Consider the following 20173-nt stretch of genomic DNA (forward strand, 5'->3'; position numbering starts at 1 on the left):
CAAATTGTGCAGCCCTACTTCAGAAATATAAAAATGAAAACTTATTTGCTGTATTATCATCAGTGGAAGTGCAAAACAGAACAGACGGAGTAGAGCAATCAAAAAGATGGTAAAATAAAGTTGCATATATTCTCAGCTTTTAAACAGTAATAGGCTATTTATTCATTTTTCTTGCATGCATTTTTTTAATCAGCATTTATTATCTGAACAGCATATTGAGGTTGTCAAAAGTATTCATACTTTGATACTTTTTTGATACCACGTGTTTAAAGTGATACATTCTCCTTTAATTATATATTCAGCAGCATCAAAAGTACCAAAGCTAAAAAAAACAACAATAATAACAAAAAAACTTGATTTCAACATCAAATATAGTTATACTAATATAATGTTACTTGTGCACAAATTAATAATAAAAATAATCTTTCTGGTATTAAAAGTGGTATCAAGTGTCAGTTGTTGAACAAGTATTGTATAAAAGTTTAAAGTTCTTGAATTGTGACAACTTTACAGCACAGAAAAGTTATGTCACATTGTATGAAACTGGACTCAGTCTTCATACTTTAAATATGTTGCTGTTACCTTGTAGAAGGTAATTGCTCAATTGAGTGTTGACACTGCAGATGCTACTACAATAACATGTGAATTCACATTTAACCCAAAGCAACCTGACACACCAGTTGCACAGTAATATTATTCCCTCACACACTCTCCTAGCAGAGCTCAGAGCCCACTCGAGAAGATAAAGATCCAGACACTGATGAAAATGGGAACACTACCCTCCGACAGAGCCAAGGGGTACGTATGACTTTCTATTATTAAGATTATATTCATGTATAGTTAATGTATGTTCCAAATATTGAGCTATATTAAACAGATACTTGTTCATTTTTCAGGTGATATACTATGTGACTGGCCAGATTTCCAAAGAGCTTCCACCCCCAGCAGGAACAGAGGAAACGGCCGAACACCGAGAGCCCACACAGCCTCCATCACAGGTGTCAAATGTCAATGTTAACGACAATTCTCCAAGCCAGCAGCAGCAGCCGCCACTGTCTCCGCCACCCAAATCACCCCCACCTGTAACACCACCACCGATATCGCCCAAACCTGTGGGACTGAAATTCAAACTTCCAAGGAAACAAATCAAACGCTCAGAGTCCTTGAAGACCAGCACAGAAATGGAGAAGGGAAAAATCCTCAATAAGATTAACACTGAAAAGAAAAGTAAAGTCATCCAGAAAAAAGTTTCTTCTAATTTGAATATAATACCTGAGCCTGTGGCAACCACAACAACCAGTACCATAGAAGAGGCGCCGGAAAGTGCTGTTGCTCCACCAGAAAAGGCTCCTACTGAAGCCAGTTATCCAGCTAAAGCTCACTGTGAGGAGGGCAATGAGGAGGCTAGTCTTAGTCCTGACTTACCTGGAGAAGAGGCACCTCCACCTCCTGACAACATAGCATTTATGATCACTAACACCAAAGTTCAGCCCCTGTCCTGCGGCGAGTACCAGGAACTGGTCAATGCCAAGAAAGGAAGTGTCCAGACTGTTACTGTAGGTAACGCCACTAACCGGGAAAACACCACAGCAGATCCCAATCAGCCACAGGATAACGGCTTCAACAAGAAGCCCGTCATCATCATTTTTGATGAGCCCATGGACATCCGTTCAGCGTACAAGCGCCTGTCCACCATCTTTGAATGTGAGGAGGAACTGGACAGGATGCTCGCGGCAGAGTGCATCGAGGAGGAAAGTGAGGAGTCGGACTCGGAAAAGAGTGGTGTGCTGCAGGTTAAAGCGGGAGGGACTGAGGTGGTTGATGGCAAAAATGTCATCACTTCACAGATCACCGCAGACCATGTTAGCTTATCATCCTCATCTTCATCTTCAATCCCTGAGCTGACAGACAATGGAGTGAACTCGGAGTCAAAGCAGGATGTTAAGAAGAAGTTCAAGTTTAAGTTCCCCAAGAAACAGCTGGCGGCGCTGACCCAGGCGATTCGCACAGGAACCAAGTCAGGAAAGAAGACTTTACAGGTGGTTGTGTATGAAGACGAGGAGGAATCCGACGGTACGATCAGGCAGCACAAAGAAGCTAAGAGATTTGAGATTACGCGCTCAAAATCATTAGCGGACGCTCCCAAGCCAACCGTGCTGAAGAGGCAGGCGTCCGAATCCCTATACAGGACGGATGAGATCCGGAAGAACACCTACAAGACTTTGGACAGCCTGGAGCAGACCATCAAGCAGCTGGAGACCACAATCAGTGAGATGGGGCCATGCTCCCCCGAGCCAGTCTGCACGGAGGAACCTAAAGCAGGGAATGGGAAAAGCTCAGAAGGAGCTGGGCTGAAGAGGTCTTCCTCTCTCCCAACCTCCAGAGGGTTAGGCCCTAAGGTATCAAGCAAAAATTCATTGCAGAAGAAGACTAAACCACAGCTCCTTCCTCGCCCTGTAGTCATCCCTACTACCACCACCACCACCACCACTGTCCCCAGTGCCCCCAGCTCCGTACAACAGGTCTCACTTTAGCTCTTGTTGCTCTGGGAGGCTTTGGGTCCTTCTTTTTCGGTTTACAACCCCTCCTTCACTCCAACCCTAACCACTGAGATTACAAAATCATTAATCCACTCCACAGGTGCTTGGAAATGTCCCCCGTGGCTTTCTCCCTCTGTGAAATCATGGTGACATGATTGGGGGTGGCATTTTGTTGGGTTCCTGGCTACCATATTTCTTCTGCAGTTCATTGCTAAAACTCTGATGGTTTCAGCAAGTGGCACACTCATCATCAAAAACTCTCATGATGATTAAGCTCTGATATCTCCCTTATCCTTGACTGCATGTACTACTGTGTATTGACTTAAAGGTGTATGGTCCCACTGGGTGCATGATCTTTCACTGGTGTTGATCGTTAAGGTGTTACCTGTTAGTGCCTTGATTTTTCATACTTCCTATATGGTGTGTGTTTTTTTCTTTTTTCTTTTGTTTTATTTCTTGTTTTGTTTTTCGTTTGGATCCCCTTGCAGAACACCAGTGTCGCTTCCCCTACTAGTCGGATGCCCGTCCCTTTGTCTGCGAAGTCCAGGCAGTCACCGGGTACTACTGACAAAGCAGGAAAACAGCAAAAACTGCAGGACGCTCAGAGGCAGTTCCGACAGGTAGTTTTACTGTAGGGCCTTACCAGAGACTAGAGGAATCAAACATATAGGGATCAAAAACATGAGGCATGTATTATTAGAAGAAAAAAGACTACCAAAGCTGTGAGATTGCAAGTGTTGTTTTAAAAAAAAGTCACCATAGTGATGACTGTGGATCTGTTAATGTTTCTCTCGAGTCTGCTCTGACAAGAAGGCATGTTTGACTCTTGACTGTTACCCCATAACATCACTGTACTGTATGCTTTTGCATGTCCACACTGCTCATGGTTTTCACTGTGTTGGCGACTAAACAAAAAAAAATGGAAAAATGGCAAAGGAAAGTGGAATCCTACCCTGTCATCATCTGAGTTGTCATCACATCTCCAGTTCCCATCACAGCTGAGTTCCTAAACAGTGTTGCCAAATCCCAGGATGCTTATGGCTATGTTAAAATAACAGACTTTCCAGCTATGCTCCTCCCTTCTCACAATGCACCTCTACTCAAACCCAACATTACTGCACAGCTTCTTAACCTCACGGTGATATATTTCCTTGCCCTCGAGACCTCGCCACAACTCACCATCTTGCACCGTCAGTTTCAGTGGAATACCAGCCCACCTCTCCCCTGTCTGCTCCCACTCTTCAAACTCCTAACACTGTCATCTAATTCTCTCCAGCCTTCCTATGCATCTTTGCCTCACGAGTTCCTCACACCACAGCCTCTTTACGAGGTCTAACTCTAACACAGGCAGTCTGTAGAGATGCCCCCCTGTCTGCCATCGCACAGTCTAACCCTTGCACTGTTTCTTGGTAACATGTCTCTCAGTTCATTTAGTCTCTTGCTTCATATAACCTAGTAAAACAGACCTGTATATGTTTTAGCTGTGTCTCAGTAATGTTTGTGTAGTCTTAGTTTGTTTCTGTGTGTATAACTTGTAGTTTTTATTTAACATCGTCTTGCCTTTTATATGTATAATTTGATTTCTTTTTTTGACAACCAGTATCTGTTTTGGCATCTCTGTTTGCAGGCTAACGGAAGTGCTAAAAGAGTGGGAGGGGATCATAAAACTACTTCCCCTACTATACCCATTTCTAAAATCCCTGCTTTTTATCCTAGCTCTAATAAAGGCAGCTCCCAGTCTGCACAAAACTCAGATGCTACTAATCCCATTAACCCTTCCTCCTCCTCCTTCTCCTCTTCCTCCTCTGTGACAAAGTCCTCCATCCTGTCCTCTCACGCTACTCGTTCCGGTTCCCAACCCTCCTCCCACATCCCCTCCCTGTCTAACGGATCCCTCAAACTCCCCACACCCTCACAGCACACAGGTAAAGCTCTCTCGTTCTCCTCGCAGACTCAGAATGGTCGAGTGCACTCCTCCTCCTCCTCTTCATTCTCCTCCTCCTCCTCCTCATCCTCCTCCCCCTCCCCTCTGTCGCCCACACCTTTGGGCCCAGGTGGAAAGAGCATCCGCACCATACACACCCCCAGCTTCACCAGCTACAGGTCCCACAACGGCAGCAGCGGCAAATCCTGCATCCCAACAGCCACAGCAGCTAAGGACACTACTTAGCCCCACTATCGCCCCTCAGGCTTTACCGCATAGCAGGTAGAGCTGCTCATGTTTCATTTTATATGATTTTTGGTTTGCTGTTTTATTTTATGTTTTTGAAAGTTTCTCGTAAAAGTATTAAGTGATGCACTCCCCTACTTCATGTTTTATTTGACACTGGCATTCTCGCACCAATGCTTCTCTCCTTTAAGTTGCATTTTTCAGTTTTGAAAAATATTTACTTGGATTCTGATTCTTTCGTGGAGGTGTTCCAGATGTTCTGACAAAATATTTTATTAAAAAAAATATTTAGTTTTACCACTTTGTAGTTGAAGTGGAAGACTCTCATGGTGTTGAAAATCTATTTTTCTTGCTGTAGCTATGAATAGGGAATATATAGTTGATGTACAATCACAAAGTACCATGTAAAAATTGTGTTTTATTTTTCAAACCAGAGATTGAATAACCATAGTATATTAAATCTTCTATATTTCCTATGTTGCCAGACATTCAACACAGCCCTTGTAAATGCCTTTTATGACTGTATACATAATGTATACAGACGTTTTAAAGTTGAACTCATTATTAACTTCTGTTTTCTAAGAGTTTGTTCTCATTTTTCACCCATAAAACTGCCAATTTCTTTTACAGACATGTAAAACTGGTATCATAAGTAATACAAGTTTTCATTTTAGTGTGCCTATTTGCCAAAGTTGTTGTACAGTGACTCACTTCAGGCCTAACCCTGTCACAAGATTTAGGGAAATTTACATGCACTCTCTCGGTGTGATGGCTGAAGTGTTGACCTCAGTGTTTGCACTGCTGGTCTTGGTTTGTTAAGTTAACATGTATTGTTGTCTAAATGTAAACTGTACTAAAAACAAAGTGAATCAGTTCTACCACATGTACATAGATGCTTCTACTAAGAAAATAAGTAGTTTTGTTAACATACCAAAGTTTATTTGTATGCATGCCTTTCAAAAACTTTAGGAGAGTGGTGTAAAAGAAGAATTATGTTTGCACAGATAGATTTTGTAAATATCTGGTTTTCTCTCATTTTTGTAAAGCTTTAAATCATACTATAAAGGAGCAATGTGGTAAAGACAAAACTGTGTTGGAGTAGCAAAAATAAAGACTTGCATGCTTGTAAGGCATTGAGCTTCACTGTTTTATTTTCTGCTTTGTGGCTTCGTGTTGAATTGAAGTCTGTATGTGTGTGTATGAAAATGAAAGCGGATATGGCACTACAAAACGCAGCAGTTCTCTAGTTCTCACTTCCACTTCAGCTTTCTCTTCGTCGCAACACAAGTGAGTCCAACAGATAGTGAATATATAGAAGAACTCTGCATTCTAAATCTCTACGTTAACAGGTAAGATGATGAAGAATAATAGTATTAGTGATTTGTGACAAAGTGCTACATGTTAGGACTATATGGCCTAAATTTGCAACAAGATAGTGGTGTTTTAAAGGCAGACATTACGTGCCAAACTATTGTTCTGTTCATGCATGAGTAAATTTGGAGATTTGGGGCTATTTTGCTTCCATAACGTCTTCTTTCAGACTAGTGGAAAGAAAACAACCAAAATAATTTTTCGGTTTTACTTCACTTTGTCATTCATATCTTTTTTTTTTTTTAACCTGTATTTAACCAGGAAAGTCTTTTTGAGATTAAAAATCTCTATTACAAAAGAGTCCTGGCCAAGACAGGCAGCAGCACAGTTAGTTACAGACAATCATTTAAAGACTAGTATCTCAAAGTGTTGTTCTCGTACTCTGAGCAACTACAGCAGCACATATATACACCAAACTTTCCAGTTTCATTCCTATTTATATTCTTGAGGTTATTACAGAGGGGTTTGTTCATATACATTTCATAAACTGATTTATATAAAATGTTATTCCCATAAACGAAACGGCAAGAACCAATTATTTTGGGGCTTTCTTATTCAAAATACCTCTGTAAAAAACTTTGATAATAATGTCTACAACATGGAACAAGAATTTATAACCTGGCTTTATCTAGTGTTTAGATTCATTTTCTCAAAAGGTATGCAAATAAGCACATATTTAACAAGTTGATGTCTAATTTGCATACTTAATCAACATTTCAGAAAACTTGTAATACATAAATACTTGTTATAATGTAAGTAGTCATCTGGGGAATTTTCATGGTAATATGTATTAGATACAGTTTTTACTCTATTCACCTGTAGTGTCTTTCCCACAGTCTATGATCTTGCCGTAACTAATCATACTTGAGTTTAGCATAATTTTGTGAGTTTTAGCAATTAAACTACCTGAAAAATTGAATTTATTATATTAACTAATACAGTTATCTTTTTGAAATACATCTTTCTTGTCTGAAATCTAATTTCAAAGCCACTAACTGGGGTTTATTTGGTAATGTCAAATGTGTTTAAATGCTTTAGTATACTTGGTGACATCTAATAGCACTTGATAGTGTATTTTAAAAGTCTATCCCGTATCCAGTATTAAGTAAAGGTGGTCTGCACCTACCCAGATATTGTTTGCCACGAAAGAAAAGAAAAACTCTTTTTATTTCTACAAATGTATTCCACTTGATTTAACATGTTCATATACTGAATGTAATTTGCAGTCATGTGAGTTCTGTTTAATGACTTAAAATGTTTTTACTTCCTCATCTAACTGATAAACACATTTTTATCTCTTGAAAATAGCTTATCAGTGGTTAGCGGATTCAAATGTTGAGTGTCTGCACCACTGGCACCTTGTAGACACAGTTCCTGTTTTTAATGAGCCATATCTACACATGATGTTGCTTTTCGGTTTCTATATTTATCACATCACTTTAGCCATCTCACATATATCCTTGGTGGTTAGTTTCAATCTGATAAAGTATATTTTGGTGAATCACTTGACTGCAGGCTATTATTTGTGTCTATGCTGCAACAGGCTGATCCTCTCCACAACAACAATGAACGGCTCAGAGGACGAGATACGATTCTTTGGCAGTGACTCCTACCAAGAGAACATTATATTTTCTACATTTTACATCCTGATATTCATCATTGCTGTGCCGGGGAATGTCTTGGCACTGTGGGCCTTCTTTCACCAGGACAGCACAACTCCATCTAAGGTCTTCCTGAGGCACCTTGCTGTAGCAGACATCTCTTACATCCTCATTTTACCCATGCGGACAGTTTACCACCTGTCTAACAGCCATTGGCCATTTGGACATGTCGCCTGTCAACTGTCAGGCTTCCTCTTTTACCTTAACATGTACTGCAGCTTGTACTTAATGAGTTTCATCAGTCTGGACAGATTTCTGGCTATTGTTCTACCTATAAAATCACAGTCAGTTAGGAAGGCTTTGTATGCAAAGATAGTTACTGGCATACTTTGGGTGACTGTTATTGTGTCTATGAGTCCTATACTTTTCTCCAAAAAGAATGAGACCAATAATTCAACTTTTACCTGCAACAAGCTGTACTTAGAAAAGACATCTCGCACTGCTTTAGTTTCCACTATTGTGGCATTTGTTATTCCCCTCACCACCATAGTGGTTTCATACATACTGATTCTGCTGAAACTAAGGACAGTCAAGCAACAGGATGAACGGCCACTAAAGGACAAAGCTATAAAAATGATCATCCTTATTATGATGAACTTCCTGTTTGCATTTGTGCCATACCATGTGAGCAGGGTGATCTACATTGAAAGCCACAGTCGTGGCCAAATGAGTGCAGCAAGCCGCAAGTCACTGGGAAGAGCCAATCGTATCACATCTGCACTGACCTGTGTTAGTTCTGTGCTGGATCCTGTGATGTATTTCTTCTTGAACCGTGCATACAGGAAAAAACTGTTTCAGCTTTTCTGTAAAAACGGGGAGCATGCTCAATAAGCAACAAATATTAAGTCAACAATAAATATTTTTTAAAGAAATTGTCCTCTTCATGTGTCATTTCTAGAGAGGTGTTTGGAAATTAATGCATTTAACCTAGTATTAACACATTCTTCATACATTATAATATTGGATTATAAATATTAATACAAACATACAATATAAGTGCACATCACATTAATGTTGGGGTTGATATAGGTAGGGCTAATTCTTCATACCTTATATATATATATATACATTATATATTTTAGTTTTTTTTATCTGAATATTCAAAGTAAGAAGGCTGGCAAATGTGTCAATGTCATACTCATTAAAATATTTTCCTTTGAAATTTAGTCGAGTAAAAGAAAATGTTTGCATACAATGAAAATACTGAAGTAAAGTACAAGTAACTCCAAATTGTACTTTAGTGCAGTACTTGAGTAGGCTTATATGCACAATTTCATAGGTGACAAACAAAACATTTTTTTGTGCAATTGGGCCTATCTTTGTCTTGATTATTTTGTATGGTTACCAAACATAACACTTTACAGAAGTTTAGATGAAAGGCGTGTAACTGTGACATGTTCTTTCTACTTTTACATCACTAAAGTTTTTGGGGAAGTCATCTTTTCAGCAACTTGTCTACCATATGGTGACACAAGATAATCAAGGTTTCCACATTTACTTTTTCATCAAGCAGACCTCATTCAATGCAACTTCAACTCCAACACAAACCCACACCCTTACTATTAGTAAAAGAAAGAAATACATTCCAGTGCTAAAAAAAAACAAACACTGCGAACTGCAATAACTATTGCTATATAGCATTATGATTGTCTCAATACAATAAGCCAGGTAGGCTCTGTCTCATTATTGTCTTTCGTTACATTGTTAAAATAATCGCCTTAAGTCATTTTTTGTCAAAAAAAATTTTTTTGCCTAAATCATCTCCTCATGACGCCGGCCACCTATGGTAAAATCGCCTACATCCTCAGTTGATCAGATGATGTGATTTTACCCCTTTAAGATGATGGCCTATGTCAAGTGTGTGACTTAAGTGGATTTATTATGCCTAAGTCAAAATAAAATGTTACTTAGGCAATTTTTTGAACATGCCTTTTTTGACTTAAGCAAGATATGGTAACACTTTATTTTGAAGGTGTCTACATAAGAGTGACATGAGCGTGTCATAATCATGACATGGGATGTGTCATGAACATTAATGACACTTTGAAGTAACATTAATGCTCATGATACATAAATGTTACCATATCTTGCTTAAGTCACAAAGGCATGTTCAAAAAATTGCCTAAGTCATTTATTTCTCTTACGTTACATAATTTACACACAGTGTTATTTCTATGACAATAGCCATCCTTTGTTACATCCTTTTTGAGTGAAATTATCAATAAATGTCATATGTTACACTTTTGGTGAAGTTTTTTGTTCTTTCCTGCAAAACTTGAATATATGAGTTAGGCAATTAACAGGGTGACGATTTTCAAGAAAATCGACTTTTACCTAGTTTGACTTGTGCGAGCACCCGTATTATGACTTGTTACCAAGGCAGCCAGGAAGAAGCTGTGAAGGGAGCGGACTGTGAGTGTATTCTTGTTTGTTTAACGTAGCTTCGTATGTTTTACTAAAAACTTGAGGTTTTGGGCAAGGATCTGTCGAAACTAAAATAAGTACAGAAGTTACCCTGTTATTCATTTAGTATATAAATGTCGCGACAATTATGTTGAGCAGCTATTTCGAAAATGTTACGTTAGCTAACCAAGTAAGCTGTCTTGATAATTATTTGCAAATAAGAATGGCTAACGTTAAGTGAATTAGCTAATATTGTTAACGGTAACTGTCAACAAGTTAGCGTTAAGGAACATATTAGCTGTGGGAGGCGCTCCTTAAAAAATAATGGTAGTATGCGCTTTTGTAGAAAGCAAGTTAGCTTTATTGCTGTAACAATAACATTAAACTGACCAGCTGGTTTGCAGTTTTGATAACTTTACAGCGCGGAGAACCCAAAATAAGACACGTAGATGAAAACTTTTCTATGCTGATCGCTATTCATCAGTGTCCTGTCTGTCATCGCACAGGAGCAGCTATGGGTACACGAGAAGGCTGAGTACTTCTTTTACAGCTTAGGCTGCCATCATGGGGACCGCATCCTCATTAGTGAGCCCAGGAGAGGTGATTGAGGATGGATATGGGGGTGAAGGAGGGGAAGCCTGTGAGATCCCAGTGGAGGTCAAGCCCAAAGCCCGACTCCTGCGCAGTTCCTTTCGCAGAGGACCTCGGGTGATTGGGGCCAGTTTCAAATCCACAGGTTCTGTGGATCTAGAGTATGCTGCTGAGTATGAAAGACTCCGGAAAGAGTATGAAATATTCCGTGTCAGCAAGAATAACGAGATCTCATCGATGCAAAAGAAGGAGGCCAAGCTGGATGAGGAGAACAAGAGGCTGCGAGCTGAGTTACAGGTAAAATGACTAAGATTCAGACACTGACAGCCCATCATCTCACAAGCTAAATAGTTGTAACGTTGAATGGTAGTGGATGTTGTAACAGTTCTAACAATTTTTGTCATCATTCAACAGGCTCTACAGAAGACCTACCAGAAGATCCTTAGAGAAAAGGAGAGTGCTCTTGAGGCAAAGTATCAAGCTATGGAGAGGGCTGCCACCTTTGAACATGACAGGGATAAAGTAAAACGACAGTTTAAGGTAAACCTCACCATGTGTGTTACTGTGTAGCGTTCTCTCCAGTAATCATGATCGCAATCCTAACCAATTGCCTTAATTACCAACAGATTTTCCGGGAGACCAAAGAAAAAGAGATTCAAGATCTTCTGCGGGCCAAGAGGGACTTGGAGGCCAAACTGCAACAGCTGCAGGCTCAGGGCATCCAGGTCTATGACCCAAATGATTCTGACTCAGATGACAATCAAACCACTGTCACTGGTAAGATCCAGAAATTCAGGCTATTTTAGGACATTTTCTTTATTAAGTCATTCATCCATCTTTCCAGCATTAATTTGCCATTAAAGTAAAAATATCTATGGTCTTGTTTTATATGATAACACAGCAAAAACATTGTATGATTTATGCTCTGTATGTATGTCTTCAGCTGCAGGGACACAGTGTGAGTACTGGTCTGGAGGTGTGCTGGGAAGTGAGCCATCTATGGGTAGTATGATGCAGCTGCAGCAGACCTTTCGGGGCCCCGAGTTTGCCCACAGTTTGATAGATGTGGAGGGACCCTTTGCAAATGTCAGCAGAGGTAAGTAAACCTGCAGAAAGAAGGGTGGCATTGTGATATGGGTTGTAGACACAGCAGTAGCCAAACATGTGGATAAAGTGGCTACTATGACACTGGAAACATAATACTATCTTATAGAAATTGACCTCATTCACTTATCTCTTCATGTGTTTGTCTCACAACTTTTCTTGTGTGTGTGTGTGTGTGTGTGTGTGTGTGTGTGTGTGTGTGTGTGTGTGTGTGTTTTGTCAGATGACTGGGATGCTGCAGTAGCCAGTCTGCTTCAGGTCTCCCCACATGTACCCCAGGCCTTATGGAGTAACACAGTGCGCTGCTACCTTATCTTTACCCAGGAGACAAAAGCTGAGCTTGATGTCTTTATTAAGGTAGGTTAGATGACCAGTGTAAGTCAACAAACTATAAATATTCTGTTTTCTATTTTCTCTTCTGTGGTTTTTCATCTTTACGCAGCATTCTTTTAAAATCTTAATTACAGAAATGCTTGCTTTTTGGTACTTATTGGTCTTCCTTGAAATATTGCTGAAATAGACAATATAATGATTGTGTCTCTATTGATAGACATTAATCTGAAGTTAAACATGCCCATAGAGGTTTAATATTGGCCTGCATTTAGTCTTACAATACCTTTGCATTACCAATTCAAGACTTGTCTGATTGTCAGAACAGAAATTAACCATTGTCTGGTAATTATTTGCCTCATGTTTTCATTACAGAAACACTCTCCTGTTTTACGGAGAATGTGTGAGGGTTTAGGCCATTTCTACCTGAATGTCTGCTTCCCAGAAGAGAATGCTGCCTCATATGTGATGGAGCGCAAGCAGGAGATGCAGAGGAGCTCAGTGTGTGTCCTTCTTGTCAAATCTACTGTCACTAGGTACAGTAAGTCCTACACCTGTCCATGCAAGGGTTGTACAATAATTATATTGTTTATTTCTAAGAAGGTTACTTTTGATATCCATGCATGTGTGTAGCTCTGTGGTGGAGGATTGTGAGGAGGCTTTTGTGAAGAATCCAGATGGCCATCCACTGGTACTCTACCTCAGAACTTCAGAAGATCATACTTTGACTGGACACACCAGGCAACTGCTCGAAAGAGTAAATGCTGCAGACAAGGCTGCTAAAATCAAGGTGTGTGTGTCATATATTAAATGAACAAGACAAACAGGAGAGAAGGAGATGTTGCAAAAAGCTAAAGTTGTGTGTCTATTGCCTTTTCATGTTTTATGTTGCACACAGTGCTTATGCTTACATGTTTTAAACATTAACCCAGGTGGTGGATCATAGTGGTTCTGCAGAGGAGGGGGCTGACTTGATTTATTCTCAACTAGAGAAAGTCATCAAACAGGTAGAAACTGTCAGCAACACCCGTCCTTTGATCATTTTAATTGTGTGTATATGGATATCTGTTCATTCCTCCTGCCCTTGACAGCTTTTAACTCCCATTTTCACCCTCACCATGTAGGAGTTGCTGGGTCTTGAAGCAGCAGATGTTGACTCTAAAGACTCTGGGATAGAAGAGGGACGTGAGGAAGACTCAGGAGATGTGCTGTGGGACCTGCATGATGAGCAGGAACAGATTGAGTCCTATCAGCAGGCCTGTAGCAGCACCACCTCCCAGTTAGGCTTCCAGAAGGTAGGACAGATATTTTCTCTTTTTAGCTTGTCCCCAAATGTAATACTTTTTTATTCAAAAGCACTAAAATTGTTGTATCTGATATCCTTCTCAGTATATAGATCGTTTGAATGACATGATAGCTGCTCCTCCTCCCACCCCTCCTCTGCTGGTCTCTGGTGGTCCAGGCTCAGGGAAGTCACTCCTGCTCTCAAAATGGTGAGAACTTACTCATTCAGTGTCATATATCCCCTGAACATTACATTTAAAGCCTTTTGTATGCCTTTTGAGGGATGTTGAGTTGCAAATTTTGATCATTTCTCACTTTTGTTTTACTTATTAGCTTAATTGCAAAAAGACTAAAAACAATTAGAACATCATGTGTCTCCAAAATAACTTAACAAGACCTACTCTATTGAAGTTGCTTCCTTGGAAAAAAATACATCTTGTTTTTATATTATGCTGTCAATCATACTCTAAGTGGAGAGTCACTTCCTTTTAACGGTGCTATGTGTCATCGTAGAAGAGGACATTTTGTACAATTTGTCTAATCTTTGTTCTTTAATCCTTTTCAGGATCGAGCAGCAGCAGAAGCAGTCCCCCAACACCTTGTTCCTTTATCATTTTGTTGGTCGCCCACTTTCCACAAGCTCAGAGCCTGTTCTCATTATCAAACGCCTCACTGTCAAAGTAAGGAATCTCTCTTAGTGAATCTTCCAGAGGCTCACACACTCACACTCACTGTCTAATTGTATAACTATGTTTTTTTCTGTTGTCATCCAGCTTCTGCAGCACTTCTGGTCCATTTCTGGTTTGTCCATGGAGCCCAGTAAGATCTTAGAGGAGTTTCCTCGCTGGCTTGAAAGACTATCAGCGCGTCATCAAGGAAACATTATCATCATCATCGACTCTATTGACCAAATACAGGTACACTTCACATTAGACATATACTGTACATGCTTTGTCTCAGTTGCTTTTAGATACATTTTCAGTTAATTTTGTATTTTTTTACTTTCCAATTTTTTTCAGCAAGCAGAAAGACATATGAAGTGGCTGATTGACCCTCTCCCTGTCAATGTCAGAGTGGTGGTGTCAGTCAATGTAGAGACATGTCCTCAAGCTTGGAGGTGAGAAACACAGCTTGAATTGTAAAAATCGCAATCAATTTACTGTTTATGTGTTGTACTAGTTTGAAATGCTATTTATTTATTTTCCATGCATTGGTTTATATTTCTAAATATGTTGTAGCATTGCTATTTGTAATGCCGTGACCGTGTCTGTTTAGGTTGTGGCCCACACTCCACTTAGACCCACTAAGTCCCAGAGAGGTCCGGAGCGTTGTTAATGCAGAGTGCCAGAGCATGGATCTCAAATTTACCAAGGACCAGGTCAGTTGTCATCCCACTGTCCCTCTTTTTAAAAACTCTTAGAGCGAAAAGAGATTTCAAATTGTGGAAAGACATGTTAGCAGAGGTATGTTTTTTAAGAGATTGACATATATTTTTGTTTCAGGAGAAGAAGCTGGAAAGGCACTGTCGCTCGGCATCAACCTGCAATGCATTGTATGTCACACTACTGGCAAGAATAATCATCAGGTTAGCCAACTCTACTGCTCACTATTCTAACTTTATTGTAACAGAAAAAATCTGATGCAAGTTGAAAAGAATTTCACAAACCTGTTTGACCCTTTGAAATGTGGTTATTGGTCTATCAGTTTTTTAATTGTCCTTTAAATGTATAAAATGGTTTTCTGTGACTTTCTTCAGAGAACTTTGGGAGAGTAAATGCATTTCAATGTGGGCCTTAAACCTGCGGTTTCTGGGTTAAAAATAGTCTACCCTTCTTAGGTCTGACCTTGATGTCTGAATGTGCAGCTAGATATATTTTACATTTTGTTGATAGGCTTATATGCTGTGTTTTGTTACTGCCCAGCAGTATATCAGGTTGGTCACTTGAGAAGAGCTTGGAGCAGTGTCTACAGTGTCAGGACACCATGTCACTGTACCGCCTGGCACTCAAGATGACGCTGAACTCCCTCAGCACAGACAGAGAGCGACACATTATGAGAGAGGTAACTATGTTTAGAAAAAATAACAACAACTACACTTAAACACAGTTTTGTTTTCTGCCATCATTGTATTAATCATATTGGTTTTAATGTCTAATATATGCTGAAAAACCTTGTTTTGATTAGTTAAACATATCACATCAGATGTTTTTTACTGTATTGTCTGTCTGATTTACATTGTCTCATGAGGATTCACATGAACTCTGGATTTATGTTGTCTTTCGTGTAAATGTATTAATTCTCTATGTAGCAGCCAAATATGTGCTTGTTTTTTGTCTCTCCTTAGATACTGTGCCTTGTCTGTGCCAGCCATAATGGAGTTAGTGAATCAGAGGTACTAGACCTTTTCCCAGAACTGGAGCTGCCTGTCTTGTCTTCTCTGCTTTACCGTCTGAACAGACTCTGCTTTGTAACCCTCCGATGTGGGCTCATCAGGTTTCAACACCTGCAGGTAACTGGGCTTTGGCCAGGACAATATCATTGCTTTTTAAAAACACAAAATGGATGAAAAAACACACTCTGATATTCATGGAACAGAACATTTAAAAAAGGACAAGTTTGGAATTTTTCTTTTAATCTATGAGTGTGTTTGTCTTTCAGGCTAGGGAAGCCGTAAGGTTGGAGTTCCTGGGTGGAGGAAGTAGCTCGGCTGCATACAGAGAGAAACTCATACAGTATTTCAGTCAGCAACTCAGGTGCATAGAAGTAGTCATCATCTCCTCATTAAGCACACTCACATTCTTCTGTCAGTACAAGTCATGTCATTGTGTATGTGCGTGTGTGTAGCCAGGACCATGTGACGTGGCGTGTGGCGGATGAGCTGCCGTGGCTGCTCCAACAGCAGGAGGATAGGACGAAACTACAGCTTAGCCTCCTTAACCTGTTCGTCTCCCAAAACCTCTACAAGAGGTACAAAGCATTTGAACACACAAGCATATATTACACAGCCTTACATTTATTTAGGGATGTCTCACAGGTGAGGTGTATGCTTTCTTTTTCTAGGGGTCATTTCTCTGAGCTGCTAGCCTATTGGCAATATGTGGGCAAAGATAAAAGCTCCATGGCCACTGAGTATTTTGACTCCCTTAAACACTACGAGAAGAGCTGTGAGAGCGAAGACAGCATGACAAAGCTGGCAAACCTGTATGAGACCTTGGGACGTTTCCTCAAAGACCTGGGCCTCCCTAGTCAGGTAATATATGCAGTTCCAATTTCTTTTTAAAGAGCTTTGACATAACTAAGAATGTTTGTTTATCGTTGACCTTGTATGAAAGTTGCCTTGTTTAATTTGTTCAAACAAGTGTCCCTATTGTTAGGAAAGTGCACATATTGATGATTACATGTGTTTAATTCTGTCTGTTTTTCTAGGCTGTAGCACCTTTACAAAGATCCCTTGAGATTAGAGAGACAGCCTTGGACCCGGATCATCCTAGTGTAGCTCGCTCCCTGCATCAGCTGGCTGGTGTTTATGTTCAATGGAAGAAGTATGGCAACGCTGAGCAGCTGTACAAGCAGGCCCTGGAGATAAGTGAGAATGCCTATGGAGCTGAGCATGCCAGCGTAGCACGAGAGCTGGAGTCCCTCGCCATGCTCTATCAGAAACAAAACAAGTAAATGGTTCTTTCTTGACTCTCTCATGCAATATGTTATGTAGTTGTTATTCATGTTTATTGGTTGTTCCTGCCAGTCAATGTGTTTAGAGGCATCTCACCTATGCTGATGATCTTATAACTCTTAGCGACACTTCAGATTCCATTTAAAACACGTTTAATGGCGTACACCTGGCATTTTTACTATCAGGTATGAACAAGCAGAGAAACTCAGGAAGAGGTCAGTGAAAATCCGTCAGAAGACTGCTCGCCAGAAAGGTCATATGGTAAGCATGTTTTGCAGATACCCACATGCTTAGTCATACTCACTTCATCAGTCATAATGTTCATGCCTTTTGTGGACTCCTCCTTTCAGTATGGCTTCACTTTGTTGAGGCGCAGAGCCCTACAGCTGGAGGAGCTGACCCTGGGAAAAGACTCTGCAGATTCTGCCAAGACACTTAATGAACTAGGTGTCCTGTACTACCTCCAAAACAACCTGGAGTAAGGCACACATGTTACAGCTGGCATGCACACAGACAAAGACATGTAACACTCTCTGCATGTGGACATTAATGTGTGTGTCTCCCTAAAAATTTTACCTTCTACCTTAAAGGTGCAATAGGATAGAATGTACGTATACTGTTGTTGTTGTATTGTCAATTCCAATGTCTGAGAACCCCACATAATGCATTTAAGTTGTCTGCCCACTAATATTTAAAATCCCTCTCTTTGCCCTCCCTAGTGCAGCCAAAATGTTCTTGGCCCGCTCTCTGGAGATGCGTCAGCGTGTCCTCGGTCCAGATCACCCAGACTGTGCTCAGTCCCTCAACAACCTGGCTGCACTGCACACAGAGAGGAGGGAGTACGAGACGGCTGAGGACATGTATGAGAGGGCGCTAGACATCCGCAAGAGGGCCTTGTCCCCAGACCACCCCTCGCTGGCATACACACTCAAACACCTGGCCATGCTCTATAAACGCAGAGTGAGACACACAGCCTGTTGACACTTTAATATTCCATCTGTGGAACAGCTCATTCTGTACTTGTTTGCTCAGAACCTAATTAAAAGATGCGTGTGTTGTACAGGGGAAGCTGGAAAGGGCAGTGCCGTTGTATGAGCTGTCCCTGGAAATCAGGGAAAAAAGTTTTGGCCCCAAACACCCCAGTGTGGCCACAGCCCTGGTCAACCTGGCTGTGATCTACTGCCAACTAGTAAGAATGGTCATCATACTTTATTCAGCCTGTAACGAATATTGATAATATTATCCAGAATTGCATGTTTCTTTTGAACTATTCATGCATATTTGTTAAATCTGAACATGTGCAAGTCTGTTTTCTGTTTTATAGAGCAAAGTCAACTATGATTTTCTTTATCTTTGGCAGAAAAAGCACAGTGATGCCTTGCCTCTTTATGAACGAGCTCTGAAAGTGTATGAGGATAGTTTGGGGCGTACACACCCACGTGTTGGAGAGACCCTAAAAAACTTGGCTGTGCTAAGGTACAGTAGTTGAGTTAACATTCAGTGAATAAAAAAACTTAATCATAAATTATGTATTACATTTGAAATAATTTTGTTTCTCTTCTTTTTTTTTTTAATTCCTTTTGTAATTAGCTATGAAGAGGGTGACTTTGAGAAGGCAGCAGAGCTTTACAAACGTGCAATGGAGATAAAGGAGGCGGAACCATCGTTGGTGTGTGGGAACGCCCCGTCCCGCCACTCCTCCAGTGGGGACACATTCAGTCTGAGGGGACCTGCTCCCCCCCCACATGCCCCGAGGTGACTCTGATCAACCAGTTTTAGCCACAGAACAATACAGAGAGCTCTAACTACAACTGGATAACATCAACATCAAATCCCATGGTTTTATCACAATGAGAAGCATTCTGGTCATCACACTGTGATTGCTGTCTAGGTGGATTTGGTCAAATAGACTGTACCTGCCAGTATGGTTATGCAGTCTGCCCTTTTAATCTGTGAAACCTGTATATTTACCACAAGTATTTATAAGTATCTCTAACATAATCATGTTTTTAGTCAGTCCTTTTTAATGGAACTCAGGTTTACATCATTAATTCAGACACTTTGTTCCTATTTACATGCCCCACAGTGTATGTCAGTAAAATAGCAGCACTTTTTGGCAAATAACTCATAAAATATGATTATCAGACAGATTCTGTGCTTTCCACTGTACAGCGGATATTACTCTATGCACTTTTTCCCTTTTTGTGAACTAGTGATGCAGGTATGAAGATTTATTTTAGATGAATAACCTAAACACTAAGTAGAATAAAGGGCTTAAATAAAAGAGCAGTATGTCGGATTTAGAGGGATCTATTTGCAAAAATGTAATATATTGTTGTGTTTGTGTTTGCTTCGAATAAGCCTCTCATATTTACACATAGAACAGGTCCATGTAGCCTGCCATATTGCACAGCCATGTTTCTAGTGTTTCTCAGTTGGTTGTAATTTGCAACCTCGCCACTAGATGCCACTAAATCCTACACACTGGTCCTTTGGGGAGATGAAAGTATGAAACATCAAATCTTTGTACAACTCAGTCTGATCATGCTGTTTTCTCCTGCCAAAACTGTTCAGACCTCAAACTGTTTTGTGGCCAAGCCTACATTCCTGATGTTTTAACTGAAGAATTTTAGAGAGCTACTGTCTCTGAAATATAATATCCGTTGTTTTTTTTAAAGGGTATATTTATATGCCTTCAAGATACAATTAATGTTTACATTATGTATTGTTTTATCAGTATTAAGTATGTAATCCAAAAATAGAAAATGTAGAACCAAAGACTGTTTAAAAACAAGCCTAAACTGTGTCTGAGAAGGTGACACATCTGGCACTGATTTCATGTGGTTTATGCAAAAATAAATGTTTGCATATTTATTCATCAACAAAAAGGATTTTAAGGGATTTGCCAAAACCATGGTAGTGCCACATGAGTATCCAGGTTATCTAACATGAGTCCCAAAGGGACAGTGTACCAAACCTATTGTCTCATACATTGTATCTTAAGTGTTTTTTATATATTCATGTATTAATGTAATTAAAATGTGTA

General features: G+C 40.1%; 3 protein-coding genes across 7 annotated transcripts in view; all 3 read left to right on the forward strand.

Annotated features, from left to right (window-relative positions):
• Window positions 1–4952, forward strand: part of si:ch211-285f17.1 (sickle tail protein homolog) — a 122562-nt gene extending 117610 nt beyond the window's left edge. For 3 of the 5 annotated variants that reach the window (XM_059326715.1, XM_059326717.1, XM_059326718.1), the window contains 4 exons: window positions 718–798; window positions 897–998; window positions 3029–3160; window positions 4168–4952. In XM_059326715.1, the coding sequence (XP_059182698.1) occupies window positions 718–798; window positions 897–998; window positions 3029–3160; window positions 4168–4710 (858 nt within the window). In that variant the 3' untranslated portion in view covers window positions 4711–4952. Of the gene's footprint in view, window positions 1–717; window positions 799–896; window positions 2523–3028; window positions 3161–4167 lie in introns of all 5 variants that reach the window. The other 2 variants (XM_059326714.1, XM_059326716.1) reach the window with 2 other exon arrangements.
• Window positions 4953–5091: 139 nt separating this feature from the next.
• Window positions 5092–8605, forward strand: si:dkey-96n2.3 (uracil nucleotide/cysteinyl leukotriene receptor). Its single transcript, XM_059326719.1, has 2 exons — window positions 5092–6059; window positions 7625–8605. Exon 2 carries the CDS (start codon window positions 7647–7649, stop codon window positions 8571–8573), a length of 927 nt encoding a protein of 308 aa, XP_059182702.1. The 5' UTR covers window positions 5092–6059; window positions 7625–7646; the 3' UTR covers window positions 8574–8605.
• A 1556-nt stretch (window positions 8606–10161) lies between these two features.
• nphp3 (nephronophthisis 3) lies at window positions 10162–20080 on the forward strand. Its single transcript, XM_059326732.1, has 27 exons — window positions 10162–11033; window positions 11151–11276; window positions 11363–11513; window positions 11680–11832; window positions 12064–12197; window positions 12546–12706; window positions 12804–12960; window positions 13103–13177; window positions 13295–13465; window positions 13560–13663; window positions 14020–14134; window positions 14228–14371; window positions 14474–14571; window positions 14730–14832; window positions 14957–15039; window positions 15377–15515; window positions 15799–15963; window positions 16113–16207; window positions 16299–16421; window positions 16515–16704; window positions 16881–17122; window positions 17313–17388; window positions 17478–17605; window positions 17847–18087; window positions 18191–18316; window positions 18488–18603; window positions 18718–20080. Exons 1-27 carry the CDS (start codon window positions 10710–10712, stop codon window positions 18884–18886), a joined length of 3909 nt encoding a protein of 1302 aa, XP_059182715.1. The 5' UTR covers window positions 10162–10709; the 3' UTR covers window positions 18887–20080.
• The last annotated feature ends 93 nt before the right edge of the window (window positions 20081–20173 follow it).

This window comes from Centropristis striata, chromosome 23 (assembly GCF_030273125.1).
Source record: "Centropristis striata isolate RG_2023a ecotype Rhode Island chromosome 23, C.striata_1.0, whole genome shotgun sequence".
Lineage (NCBI taxonomy): Eukaryota > Metazoa > Chordata > Actinopteri > Perciformes > Serranidae > Centropristis > Centropristis striata.